The 15,581-nt window shown below is 33.8% G+C and overlaps 1 protein-coding gene across 1 annotated transcript in view; it reads right to left on the bottom strand.

Moving 5' to 3' along the window:
* Positions 1 to 1,768: 1,768 nt before the first annotated feature.
* Positions 1,769 to 15,581, bottom strand: part of LOC128215178 (uncharacterized) — a 28,168-nt gene continuing 14,355 nt past the window's right edge. The window contains exons 5-12 of the mRNA XM_052921890.1: positions 9,361 to 9,420; positions 8,028 to 8,071; positions 7,638 to 7,721; positions 7,281 to 7,341; positions 5,191 to 5,233; positions 3,803 to 3,921; positions 3,126 to 3,294; positions 1,769 to 2,595 (exon numbers count right to left, since the gene is read on the bottom strand). Of these exons, the coding sequence (XP_052777850.1) occupies positions 1,769 to 2,595; positions 3,126 to 3,294; positions 3,803 to 3,921; positions 5,191 to 5,233; positions 7,281 to 7,341; positions 7,638 to 7,721; positions 8,028 to 8,071; positions 9,361 to 9,420 (1,407 nt within the window). The remainder of the gene's footprint in view (positions 2,596 to 3,125; positions 3,295 to 3,802; positions 3,922 to 5,190; positions 5,234 to 7,280; positions 7,342 to 7,637; positions 7,722 to 8,027; positions 8,072 to 9,360; positions 9,421 to 15,581) is intronic.

The raw sequence follows: 15,581 nt of genomic DNA, 5'->3' as shown, positions 1-15,581 counted from the left end.
ACAAAATGACATGATGAAATTAATGCTCATATATGTATTCCCAAATACTTTTAGGGAGCGACGTAAGTAAAATTAAAAATGATAGTTATGGAACTTAAGCATAAGCATCATTGTTTATCTGAATTGACCATAACTCAAAAACAAGTTAAGATATTCAATTAGTCCGGTACATATGTTGCTACAGGCAATACGTCATGAAAAACAAGGCACATAACTCGGGCTCATGTCGTTTGTTGAGTTATAACATGTCAAAAGAAAGTTACTCAAAGGCCATTTATAGAAACAAGACTGCATACAACAGATTTAAGTAAATATTCAAGGTGTGAGCAAGCGCTATCAAATACACACATAATGACAGATATAGTTCAACCATTTATTAGTTGGAAGTAACATATTTAGCGAACAAAAATGACAATGTATTAATTATTCATTCATAAAATATAATATTTCATCATTAAACAATTACATGAAATCTGTAAAGCGATTGCTCTCCAAATCATATACATGTTCAATGAAGAATGCCAAAACAATATACAATGAAACTGCTAACATGCGAAAAAATAATATCCCTGAAATTTCGAAAGATTCTACAGTTTTTCAGTGGGATGGGGGAGGAGAGGAAACTAGAACTGTAAGCCATAGGCTAACGAATACCCCCCACCCCTCCATGTCTAGGTTGTTTGCCCTGGAGTTAGGCCGGACAAAGCTAATTTTGCCTACAAGGGGAGATAACTCCAGTCAGGGTCATGTGACCTGTACCAAATTCACAGAGGCGAAAGTTTACAACATGGCCATTAATTTCTGAAAGTTTGATAAAGATTTGTTGAATAATAACAAAGATGAATCCCGGACAGGGCTTATTTTGCCTACTTTAACACATCAAGGGGAGATAACTCCAGTCAGGGTCATGTGACCTGTACCAATTTCACAGAGGCGCAAGTTTACATCATGGCCATTAATTTCTGAAAGTTTGAAAAAGATTTGTTGAATAATAACAAAGATGAATCCCGGACAGGGCTTATTTTGCCTACTTTAACACATCAAGGGGAGATAACTCCAGTCAGGGTCATGTGACCTGTACCAATTTCACAGAGGCGCAAGTTTACATCATGGCCATTAATTTCTGAAAGTTTGAAAAAGATTTGTTGAATAATAACAAAGATGAATCCCGGACAGGGCTTATTTTGCCTACTTTAACACATCAAGGGGAGATAACTCTGGTCAGGGTCATGTGACCTGTACCAATTTCACAGAGGCGCAAGTTTACATCATGGCCATTAATATCTGAAAGTTTGAAAAAGATTTGTTCAATAACGACAAAGATGAATCCCGGACAAAAAAAAAACGGACGGACAGACGGACAGACAGACAGACGGACAACCCGATTCCAGTATACCCCCCCAAACTTTGTTTTGGGGGGTATAATAAAAACGACTAGACTGCTATTCAATACTTATCTATATATATTCAAAGCAGTGTTTTTAAGGTGTCTTTTTTAAAAAAAATCCATTCCGCTTATTTTAAAATCCATCTGAATAAAATCCTCTCAGGAGCATAAAGGTCTACAGAAATATGGGATGTATGAAATTGTATATCATTCATACCAATATCATGAAAATGAAAACAAATGAGTTTTAGCATGAGCAATTGTTTTTTATGAAGACAATACTGACCATTCTTACAAAATTTACAAAATAGTAGTAATGAAGGAAACAAATGAAAACTGAATTCTTTAAAAATAAACCAACTGCGAAAAAATGCTTTCCATTTAGTCGAACTTAATGTGTTTCCCACTTCCCTGGACAAGTCCACTCAGGGGTTTGCTTGAAAACCCGGGCCTTGGCGTTGAATTGAAGGGCTTCCTTCCAGGATTACTGTCAAACGATTTATTTCCGCTCCGAGAAAAAGATGAGTTTCCTGGTCTATCAAAAGATTTTTGTTCCCTGTTTGGAAATTGTTTGCCACTCCTGTTCTCAAATGGTTTACCACCCCTGCTTTCAAATGGTGGTTTACTTCCCTTGTTTTCAAATGGTTTACCTCCCCTTTTATCAAAACCTCCAAAACTCTTATTCATTTTGTTCCCAAACTTCCTGTTCTCTTGTTTACCAAAACCTTTTTTGTCAAATGTCTGCTTCTTTTCGAATTTATCTGCTTTTCCATCACTCGTACCTGGTTTAATTGCATTCACTTTCTTTCCAAACTTCTCCAAATCTGCTTTGCCATTGGAACTACTTTGTGCCTTTGTGAATGCCTTTTTTCCATTTTCCACCTTATTTTTTTCTCCTGTATCAACCGTCTTAATTTTCTTTTCCTTTATTTTCATTGTCTTGTCTATCTTATCCACTTTGGGTTCCTTTGTGCTTTCTCCCCCTTTCTTTGTCTCTGAATCTATCAGAGCCTGAATGTCTGCTTTCAACCCATCATCTTTAGTGATCGTTTTGAATGGAACCTTTATTTTCTTGGAGTATGACTTCTTGTCTTTCTTTTTTGTCTTTTCCTTCTTTGACTCTTCACCTTTGAATGCAGTTTTAGAAGAGTTGCTAGGCAACTGTTGTTTAGTCTTCTGCTTCTTTTCTTTTAAGCCAGGAGATTGTGCTAAGTAAAACATGTTAAGGACAATAACTTTTAAGCGATAATGTTATCCCAAAGAACTTTTTAATTACCATTTTTAACAAGAAATGTGACCAACTTTAAATCAAAACATTAATATTTGTGTAAGGTTTTACTGTCGTTTTCACCTTGCTAGTTGTTGCTTTAAAGGTAAAGGTTGATGTATTGCAAATGTTTATCATTGCTTGGTATCATTGTTGACGTCAGCAGGCAAAAATAGTACTAGAGTCATGACTCCGAAACAGCTCAAGATCTTCAAATGAAACTTGGTATTCATGTGGCCAAATGAAATAAACGCATGGTCAATAACTTTTTCTTCAGTAATTGTGTATTTATACACATTTTCTCCACTTAAAAACAACAGATGAAAGATGGTGTTTGCTTAAAGGCGGTCTTGTTTAAATGATTGGGGTTGTCGTCTGAATATACTTTATTGTTCTAAAAGAAATACCTGCTACACGGCCATACCTAGGTTTCTACGTTATTTCAGCAGTTTCCTCTCTCACCTCACTTACAGACATTCTTATACCAAAATACATATAACTTGCTAAAACAAAAGGATATTTTCACTTGTTTGTGTTTCTTCTCGTGCCCAGCACTGCTGGAGCACGCCATCACACGCAGTTCTCTCCCCTTCAACTTCTGGCCTGACAACTTCATTGCAAACCCTACTCCATCTTTGTCCTGGTTAATAGAGTTAAACATTATTAAATAGTTTTGCTATTATTTAATTATTTCATACATATTACAGGGGATTCATGGGTGAAATGCTTTGAAAATGCAAGGATGAAAATGGTGCTCGCGATGACTAGGACGAGTTTCCTAGATAGAAACCAGTAATGCTGTCAAATTTGAAAGGTTATGAAAAAGAATGGATCCGAGGACGCTTTGGGTAAGAGGCTGACAACTATACTATTACACCACATACTCTCACATTCAAACTACATCAAATCAATACTAACATTTGTTTAAGACACCCAAGGTTTTTTTAGGAACAGAACACTGGTCTGCTGCAACATCTTTTTTAATAACCTAACATTGCATGGCAGTAAAATCTATCACTTACTGCCATAAATCAATTAATACGGAACTAAGTATTAGGATATTATTCAGCGACAGCAATCTTTTGAAATACAAATGTAATTTATATTCATCATTCTCAGCGTTAACCTAACACTGCCCTTTAATTTACCTCAAAAGTGACATATCCAAAGCCCTTCCCGATGCACGTCTTCTTGTCCCTAATCAGCCGCACATTGGTGATCTTCCCACAATCCTCAAAGTGGTTCCGAACAGCCTCCTCTTCAACATCTGAATATGGGAATACAGATATAAATTAGAAAGTCTTACTGAAAGTAATGTTCATCCAAACATAAAATTAATCTACGGTAATACATCACAACAGTTGGATCTCTGCCCACATTTTTAATTTAAAATGATATTTACTCCAAAAATGATATGCACCTGCAGGGGTTTCCCTTTCACATAAGACCCGAATCTCTGACTCTGACATGGGCTTCCGAAATCGACCTACCACGCATCTTTGTGACCCCATAAAATTACCAGACACCTAAATTTCCCAGCAGAAGAGTCACATTACCCACGGCAAAAAAGAAGATTAAACCCATACATGTACAATGATTCCTCCTGTGGCACCAAACCGCCCCCTCCTCCAGTACTGGGTGATAGGGCATTCAAATATTACAATATCCATTTGCATTTTTAGCTTATGAGCACATGATCATATAAGTATCTTCCATGGCCGAGAGTGTAAGATAGGTTCATTCCGACCCGAGCGTAAACCTCGTTTCCACAAAACACCCTGCGCGAGGGTCGGGATGAGCCTATTTTACACGAGTGGCTATGGTAGATGCTTTTTCTCCCACCTCAGTTAAACAAAATTAAGTAAAAATGTATTTTTTGCTGAAACTCTTGTGCTTAGTGAAAATAATTGCGTATGGATATGCGATAGCACGTGGTTGTCATGGATTTTGCGCGCAGTGATCCAGTTAATGTTAATAGTCAAATCGGTATCTTTAAATAGTTCTAAGGAGAATGAAGCATTATTTCTTGAATGGTGCGTGAAAACTGTTTTATGGTAACATTTGAAGCGAGAAATAGTTAATTAGCGTTCTAAATATTACCATAAAACAATATTTCCGTGATGCTACTGACGACAGTCTTCAACAAGGGAGGTAATTACAATGTGGTGACCATTAAAAAGAAGTTCCATACGGGCATTTTATCTTCGCCCGTGGGCAAGATAAAAATATCTTGCATGGTTAAATTATTGGATCTACTTATCAGAGGAGGGAGAAAATCATATCTAGGACCATGTGCTAGAAGTTTTATTGAAATATATTGAATGGTTTATGAGTTATGCCCAAGTAAAAGCATTTGCACTAGGACAACACATATGGCACCAAGCCATACACCAATAAACTTTAATCATTTGATTGGCTACTAATATTTACTGGAAAAATATTAACCAATCAATTCACATCTGGCTAACTCTGACAAAAACAAAGAGTTAATATGTTTTATACAAATGGCTGCAGTAGCCTGGAAGAAGTTACATACCAAATGGTAGATTCCCAACAAACACAGACTTTTTAACATCTTTCTGAAAATTAAAGAGAAAGCATATGTTTTATATAACCTACATCTTTGCCATAAACAAATTTAAATAAAACTTGGTCATACATGCCATATTTTCTGGAGACCATTCAGGGGGATTTGTTCAGAAGGCTGAAAAATCAGGGGGATTTGGGTTGTATTCAGGGGGATTTTTTTAGCAGGTCTAAGCTGGCGAAATTTTAAAGTATTTTTAGACGCAAGTACGAAAAAATGTATTCACATATAGTTTGCTTTGAAAACCTCTTAACTTTTTCATTATACAGAATTATTTTATGTCATGATTTATCATATTCTTATGATACACTGTCATGTCATACTGTAATGCACTTGCAGAACAAAATATGTCATGGCAAAAATATGTTTTTGAGACAATTAAATTAAATTTACCTTCCACCAAAGTCTTTTAAAAAATTGTGCTTAATTCTATCAGCTTAATGACTTTCAGACAATAAGAGAATAGAATAAATATTATTAATTTCTACCTTCCAAAAAAGTAATATTTCTTTGCCTTTGAAAATTACTACAAATTAATTGATCACTTGTTGTAAAAGTTTCCTTTTGGCATTTCACCCTTGTGGAGTTGTAAGTTGTTTCTTTACATTCGGTTTCACTCACATACTGTGGTTTCACTTACTTTGTCATTATTGCCTGATGTAAAATTTCTAAAAAAAATTTTTTTTTTTTTTTTTTTTTTTTATATAAATTCCGGGGGATTTTTATCTCCCGCCGGGAGACCGGGGGATGGATCGAAATTCCGGGGGATTTTTCCCCCCGCCGGGGGATATGGCATGTATGCTTGGTAAATTATATTTTAATAGTTGCTCCTTTTATAATACAATAATATAATCATCAGGCATTCTCACTCACTATGGTTGCAGTACTGTGCAATTGTCCAGAACATTGCGAATAACTGCATAATTGATTGATTTTTTTGAAAAATATATCAATCTGAAGTTATGGCCTAAATTTAATGATAAAAATATCAAAAATGAAGAATCTAGGTCTGCAGTTGAGTCTCTTTTCTAAAACACCAGGTGTTTGCATTTTTGTGTGGAGACAAATTTTCTCTTCATTCAATGTACATAGATCAATTATGATGAATGCTCAACAAAGACCAAATAAATGAGAGTCAGATTATGACGAGCTACAGAAAACAGAGCAAACTATCTCCGGCAAAAGATCGCAAAAATTGAACTCAGAGTTTTTCATATACAGATAAAATTATGATTTAATGAAAGGTATAAAATGTAAAAAAACTGTGGTGCAATTTGCATTATACTAATCAAGTTTTGCCTTGATTGAATAGACAGCTAAAAGCTTATATGAATCGCTCTCAAGTCCGTTTCATGGGCAGAAACCAGTACTGATTCCTTTTTGAGAGGCCATAAGACATTAACCCTCGAACCCACAACCTCTTCGGTGAGAGGCCGACACCAATATGACTAGACCATTTGTCAACAATGAAACATGTTGTCAATATTTGAATGTCTAGTGTCATTGTTTAGAGTTGTTTAATAAACAAAACTGTACTATCATATTTCTTTGGCATATTTTTCTATCAGGTAATAGGGAAGTGAGAATCTTTCAAGAGGCATCGCTTGTTCAACCTGCGATGGATTTATTAATCATAAATATAAACTAACATAATGGCCAGAACAGAGCGTCGATCGTTAAACAGAAGCAAATATCACATATTCGAATATAGCATGTAATTTTGACAAGTTTCAGATGACCGCCAACATGTGTTTTCATACGGTCAATGCTGAACGCTGCAAACAGCAATAAGGTGACAAAATTTACCTTGTCTGTTGAAACTTATTTAAAATGCTTAGCGGTAAATTTTTTTGTATTCTTCGTATTCTTCGGGTCAAAAGGGCGTAATTGCAAAACTGTGAATGGGGCTAAATGTGAAATAGTAATGCGAAGCACTTTTTACTCAATATGGGTTTATTTTGCATTGTACCTGGGAAATGAAAAATTGCAAAAATCAGCCACTTTAAGATATAGACTAGCTCAAATGATAAACCTCCCACCTCCTTGTCTTTAGAAGCCCAGTCCACTCTAATATGTAGACCTTTCAGCTCATGACCATTTCTGAAAGTAATATCATACATAGTTGTACTAAGAACTGCAGAATTGTGAATTATTTAATATAGATGTGGGAAAAACAAGCTGTGTTATTTGACATTCTAATCTTGATTCAAGTTTTTACACAATTCTCTATAAAGCAGTATTAATAACTACCCAATTCCATTAAGATGTATATAAAATGGCACCAAGACTATAACAATACCTTAACATTTTTCTCGAAATTTCTTCGAAAAAACAGATGAACTAAAACAGAAACGCTTTTCCTGATTAATTGCTTAAGAATGCAACAGGGAACGTACAATTCGAGAGCCTTCTCTGCAGCCTCGTTGGTCTTGAAGCAGATAAATCCAACACAGTTGTGTCGCTCTGGGTGGAAATCTTTCCTGAAAGTCAAAAGTAACGGATTAACCAAACAAACAAATGATTTCAATATCATGATCAATGTAATACCAAAATCTTACATGTAAGATGACACATTAAGATGTTTAGTTGACAACACATTGGAAAATGTCATATTAGCTAGTACATTGCCAAGTCTCCTTAACACAAGAAAACGAAGGCTTTAATTTCAAAAGTATAAATTATCAAATGGATATTTTCACTCTTTGAAACAGTGAAATATATTGTAATGTCACTGATGTCTCTCTCTCTAAAAACCATCGGAAAGCATATATAATAAATGTACTTACTTAATAGCAATCACCTTTTTAGGCACGGATGGGTCATTCACAGGCTACAAGAAAAATAACAAGAATTTCGTTACACTGAATCAGCTTTTCATTCTTAAACAAATATAAGACATCAATGAATACTCAGAAATGACAACAGACCAAAATCGCATTTCAAATATTTAGAGTAGGTTTGATGAACTCAAACCCTAGGCAGAGATAGACTCCTGTGAATATTGTTATCTAATTCTAAGCATTATTTCCATTTCATGGTACTATCTTTAAGGCACCCGAGACAACTTTTTACTTTTCATTTCGGAAACTTGATGATGCACCTGATGATTTAGTAAACATTTGCAATCGGCGACCGGTATTTATTGGACACTGCCACACCGATTGAACAGATACTAATCATGTGACTCTCTTAGGCAAATCAAAATAATTTTGTGCTTATTTACATGTAAATATATATTGTAAATCAATATTTCGGTTTTTATTTGAAATAATCAAAGACATCAATAAAATTTAACTTCTACGGATGTACAACAAGTACAAAATGTGTTTTCATTGTGCAGTATTCGCTTAATACAGAAGCTTTTAAGTTTAAGATTTTATATTTTTTCTACTGTTTAAGGGACAATTACAACAAATAAACATCTTTCTATTCTCTTACGGCTGTACAAACCTCAGTCACGTTTTCATTGGACATTGGATTTTATAAAAAAAATAACAAGTTATAGTTATTTATTTAACCTAAATAAAAAAGGGTTCTCAAGACGTTTTTCTTCAAATAAGAGCATTGTTCTACACTATACAAGAAAAACAACTTTGTCAACACACGTCTTGATTCTACGGTATGTTAATCATCCAACACTATTATTTCTACTGACTGTCCATTATTAGAATAATTACTGTCCATTATTTGAACAAGGACTGTCCTTTATATTGGACAGTCCATATTTTAAATACTGGACAGTTAGTAGGAATAAAGTACAGTACATGGTCGAATAACCCATAAAGATGACAAAAATAACAATTGATGATGCACAAAACTGTTTTAAAATAAAATAAAAGGATAGTATTGTACGAAAGGCGATCTTTAGCTAAGCTATTTGACATCAACAGTGATCTTAAATTAATATGCGTCATGAAACAATGTCCGTTGTGCTTCTAGGCGAAAAAAAACAAAAATGTATTCCTACAAAAAAATTGTAATTTTAAGTATTCAAAGAAAAATACCAATCCTGTAGTGCATTCCTTCAAGTCAGATTATTATCATTCACATACACAAAAAGTAATATCAGTAAACTGCTGCTGATATGCCCAGCCATATAACATTTGTCAATTTACTTACCACACATCTGTAGCGGATGGATTCTATTTCACCACAGTCTTTGAATGCCTTCTCCAAAGTCTGGAAATTTTGAAATACATGTAGTAGATGCAAGCTTATTTTCATTATTCAACATACATGTATATATATTTTTTACTGTTTTCTTACATAAATTTAGGAAACATTTCTAAGCACTTCACTAACTGAGCATAAAAAACTTTAAAGATTATATTTTGGCAATGCTGTTTTTTATAACTGTGTTCAAATTGAGTTATGTTTCTCAATTTAAAAAGAAACAAAAGTGTCAACTGTCGCAAAATATGCCTGTCCAAGTAGTGTTAAGTTTGGTGATAAGTGGTTGTACGTTTAGCCAAAATAAGAAGGCAGACACTGTGTATAACGTAGTTGCCAAGACAAGGATCATAACTCTGCAGTGCCTTAGACGAAATGTGTTCTTATTTGTTATTTCCAAATTTGGTAATCATTGGTCAAAGGCTTCTAAATTTATTGATCGGAAAAGACTGATTTCAGGAACTTACTGTAATTAAAGGCGATGACTCTTGACAAAGTCAAGCATATTGCTTGACTTTGTCAAGAGTTATCGCCTTTAATTACAGGCTGGATATCAAACCTTACTTAGATATTATGCCCATACATATATAGTATGACCATATTCGGGTATGATTGGGCAAAGCTTCTAGTAAGTAATCGGACCAAACCGATTTTTCTGTTATTTGTATAATATAAGAGCTTTAACTCTAGCAATACGACTGGTTAAAAAAAATGTACCCAAGATGTTATGCCCAAATACATTCTGAAAAAATGGCAATTATTTAACAGAAATTTTATTAGTAAGTTATTAGATAGTTATTGATCTGAAAATTCAGATTTTAGGTAATTTCCATAGTTGAAGGGCAATAACTCTCAAGTGACTTATGTTGCAGCAATATGGCTGGTTATCAAACTTGTCCGCGATATTATGCCCATAAACATTCTGATTGAGTGATGATTGGGAAAAGTTTTCTGAAGTTATTGATTGGACAAGACTGATTTAGTAATTTCTATCATTAAAGGGCGATAACACTTGAGTGACTTAAGAAAATTGGCTTGTTAGTGAACTTGTCCAAGATATCATATGATTATACATGTTCTTACAAAACTTCCTGATGATTAGACAAAGGCTTCTTAAGTTATTGATTAGACAAGACCGATCTTTGGTAATTTCTATAATAAAGAGCAATTCCTTTGCGTGACTCCAGCAACATTGCTGGTTATCCAAATTGTCCGAGATATTATGTTCATATACATACCCACTAAGTTTGGTTATGAATTGGACAGGATACTAAAGCTATTGATCGAAAAAGACTGATATAAGTCAGTTTCTCATGAGTGACTCAAGCAATATATATATATATGGCTTATTATCAAGTATGTCCAAGATATATTGATCATACTTGATACAAATTCCGACTTAATTTAACCCTTAGGCTGCTGATGGCGATTTTAAAGGCTTTGCAAACAGCTTGGAACCAGACCAGACACCGAGTAACTTGGCACCTGGTCAGGTTCCAAGCTGTTTGCCACTCAGTAAATTGAAAGAAATTTAGAATAAAACAGACGACATTTTTGAGCAGATGACAACCCAGCATGCAAAGGGTTAATAATGATTAAACAAAGACTTCCAAAGTTATTGATCGGAAAAGACTGATTTTAGGTAATCTCTAAAATAAAAGGGCGACCACTTGGAGTGACTCAAGAATTATGCCTGGTTATCGAACATGTCTGATATATTATACCCATGCACATTCTGATCAAATTTTGTAATGATTGGACAAAGGTCTCCAATGATTTTAATCAGAAAATGAAGATGTTATTTAATTTAACTAGAGGACAACATACTGGACGCCGCCACCAGCATATAAGCCACAGGTGAAACTATATAGCATCACGTTCTTTAAACGGGCGCATAAAAACAACCAACGAGAAACATATGTTCACTGAAACAGTATAATAAATCAAGGCCTTTATTTGTTTTTAATTTCAATTTCAATTTTTAATAGTATTTCTTATACTTTTTGGTAAATAAAACATCATTTTTTTTATTTTCAATGCTCAAAAAATGATATTATTAAAAGTATCTATTTGCCTGAATGGAGAATATTCTTAATGAATATAATTTAAAAGCAGTTGACATTATAAAGGTGATAATTCAGATAAAAACATACATTTCTCTAAACAATTTATAAGCCGGTAAAACATAATTTGGAAATGAAGTAATTTAGGCTCTGATACAATTAGTAACTTTACATTCCCAGTTAAAGATGCACTCTTATTCCCACGTAAGATTTACCACTATTAAAACTTGTTTTTATATTCCAAAAACGATGAATAAATATCGAAAACAATGGTTCTTATGAAGGATGCCGAGTTCAAGTTGAAAGAAATGTGGATAAAACACAGTATGTCTTCCTTATAAGACTATAGTAGACCACAGTAAATATTTTAGCATTCACCAATCATTTAATATTTTTGCATTTTCAGCTTTTAAATACACGGTTACTATCTTGTTATCAGTAATTCATATTTTCCATAAATGCATGATTTAGTAAGTAGTTAAAGGTTTATCACTCAAAATTTATATTTGTTATACTTGTGTATGTATATATTTTGAATAAGAGTAAACACAGATAAAGCATCAACTTGATCATGAAGGTATTAGCTATCAAATGTTTAATTTTTACACAAACTTGAATATCTTAACATTAAAGGGCGAACAATATAGGTTGATGCAAAACATTTATGTTTCTCAAAGATATACCGCTTTTACAACTTTTTTATTTGATATCTTAAAGCTACACTCTCACAGATATACCGCTTTTACATCTTTTTATTTGATATCTTAAAGCTACACTCTCACAGATATACCGTTTTTTCAACTTATTTACTTGATATCTTAAAGCTACACTCTCACAGATATACCGTTTTTTCAACTTTTTTATTTGATATCTAAAGCTGCACTCTCACAGATATACCGTTTTTTCAACTTTTTTATTTTATATCTTAAAGCTGCACTCTCACAGATATACCGTTTTTTCAACTTTTTTATATTATGTCTTAAAGCTGCACTCTCACAGATATACTGTTTTTACAACTTTTTTATTTTTTATCTCAAAGCTGCACTCTCACAGATTTACTGTGTTTACACATTTTATTATTTTATATCTTAAAGCTGCACTCTCACAGATATACCGTTTTTAAAACTTTTTAATTTGATATCTTAAAGCTGCACTCTCACAGATATACATTTTTTACAAAAAAAATTATTTGATATCTTAAAGCTGCACTCTCACAGATATACCTTTTTACAACTTTTTTATTTGTATCTTAAAGCTGCACTCTCACAGATATACCGTTTAAACCGTTTTTACAACTTTATTATTTTATATCTTAAAGTTGCACTCTAACAGATATACCTTTTTTAAACATTTTTTTTATTTTATATCTTAAAGCTGCACTCTCACAGATATACCGTTTTTACAACTTTTTTTATATTTTTTATCTTAAAGCTGCCCTCTCAGATTTACCTTTTTTACAAATCTTTTTTTAATTTTTGTCTTGGAAAGAGGAAATTGTTGCAGTTATATCTGCAAACCAATGATAAAAGATGCTGACAAAGATCAGATCGCAGATTTGCAGATTTCCGTTCGAAAATTAATGTAATATGGCTTCAACCATTACTAACAGTTTAAGAAAAATGCATGAAATTTTAATTTTTACCTTAAATATAAAAATCTGCGATCTAGTTTTTGTCAGCAGTCTTGTATCACTGGTTTCCATGGATTTTATCAAATATTAGCTCTTTCCAAGACAAAAAAGAAAAGAAAAAAAGTTGTCAATACATCCAATCTGTGAGAGTGCAGCTTTAAAATGAGCAAATTTTTGCGTAAATATCTGCAAACCAGTGTAACTGGACTGCTGACAAAAGATCAGACCGCGGATATTCATATTTCCGTTTCAAAATTAATGTTTTATGGCTTAAAACCTTACTTAAACGGTTTAACAAAAAATATAAAGCATCAATTTTTTAACCTTAATAAAAATCTGCGATCTAATTTTTTGTCAGCACACTTATATGACTGGTCTCCATGTATTTTCACATAAATTCGCTCGTTACAAGACAAAAAAATAAAAAAAAGTTGTCAAAACGGCCAATCTGTGAGAATGCAGCTATAAGCTAAGGCCTAAAAAAAAAAATTGTTTGGTTAGGGTTACTTCTTTAAAAACTAGAAATGTGTCCATAGGACACGGATGCCCCCACTTCGATTTTTTGTCACAGAAAATAAGCCATAATGATTATTCAGGATAATCTGAGGGCCCTAACTCCTAAATGATTAAAGCGATTTCCATGGCTATCGAACTTGATCAAGATATTATGGTCACAAACATGTGTTAAAAGTTTGGTGAGGATTGGACAAACAGTTTTCAAGAATTAGATCGGAAACAATCTTCGGGACGTATTTTTCAAGTCTTTTTTTGCAAATAAAGGGCCGTAACTCCTAAATGACAAAAGCGATTTCCATGGCTATCGAACTTGATCAAGATATTATGGTCACAATCATGTATGTAAAGTTTGGTGAGGATTGGACACATACTTTTCAAGAATTAGATTGGAAACATATATTTTTGAAGTATTTTTGGCAAAAAAGGGCCGTAACTCCTAAATGACTAAAGCGATTTCCATGACTATCGAACTTGATCAAGATATTATGGTCACAAACATGTGTTTAAAGTTTGGTGAGGATTGGACAAACGGTTTTCAAGAATTAGATCGGAAACAATCTTCGGGAATTTTTGGCAAAAAAGGGCCGTAACTCCTAAATGACTAAAGCGATTTCCATGACTATCGAACTTGATCAAGATATTATGGTCACAAACATGTGTTTAAAGTTTGGTGAGGATTGGACAAACGGTTTTCAAGAATTAGATCGGAAACAATCTTCGGGACGTACGTACGTACGTACGTACGGACAGACGTACGTACGTACGGACAAGGGCAACCCTATATGCCACCACTTTGTGGGGGCATAAAAATAGGTAGGGTAGGTAGGCTTTTTATTTTTTTTTATTTTTTTTTTTATTAGGTTTTATATAAGAATATAATTTTCATCATTGGAGAATGGTGTTAAAGCTATCTTCTGTACAAGCATTTAAGGTTTAAACTTAATATTAAAAAGCAATTAAAAAAAAACCGAAATATATTTATTTTTTTTTTATTTTTTTTAGTTTTTCATTTTTTTTTCAAACTGACTATAAAAACGGTAGGGTCGGCGCCTATTCCGTAGGTAGGGTCGGGTAACCCGAACCAAATGTATTTTTTTTTTAGGCCTAAGCATAGAGAACGAGAGAAGAGAGACTAAAAAAATATGTATTTTGGTTATTTCTCAATTCAGCAGAGTTCATATTATTGTTAGCATTACTCTTTATAATAAGTGAATCTTTCATATATTTTCCTCCATTAAAGTTTCAATTCCACTGATTTATGCATTATTATCTGAGAGAAATACAGATTGAACTAAGCTATACAGCTTGAGTAATTGGAATACACATACAGGAAATTAAACTACAATCTAATTTAAACTACGTCATGTAATGTAATAGAATTTACAAGAAACCTCCTCACAATTGATATATGCTGTTACATTAACTCATTGACAATTAGTTACGAGAAAGCAAGCCATGGATAGCAATAAGGAGAGTGAGAGACTGTTTTCCCTGAGATTGTCCCGGGTGATGGGGGATATTGGGGTTAACAGCTGGATGATTAACAGGAGGAGGAGAACTCACCTGAAGTCGGAGACTATGGCGAATGTTGGATTTTTGTTGAGTGATATAAATCACACTGATTACATATTTGGTAGCCAGACTGAGGCCACAACAACAGCAGGGATGAAATCTGATACTGACTACTTGCTTTGTGAAAACTGTGTTTGCGTTGCCCTTGAAAGGCGTTACTGGCAACATGGAAAACCTAACCTGCTGGTGTTAAAGAATGAACTCACTCCTCCACAACACTGCTACTTGCAGAGACTCAGAAGGGACTGCCCGCTACCATCAGAACAACTAGAAGGTCCTGATGATGTGCAGGATGTGGAAGGTAGAATTATAGTATCCAATACAAGGTTTGAACAACAGGACATTGTACGACAACACAGTGAGTCTGGTGAAATAAATCGACATGGTCC

Source organism: Mya arenaria, chromosome 13 (assembly GCF_026914265.1).
Source record: "Mya arenaria isolate MELC-2E11 chromosome 13, ASM2691426v1".
Taxonomy (NCBI): Eukaryota; Metazoa; Mollusca; class Bivalvia; order Myida; family Myidae; genus Mya; species Mya arenaria.
This window is presented reverse-complemented; position numbering and strand designations above follow the sequence as displayed.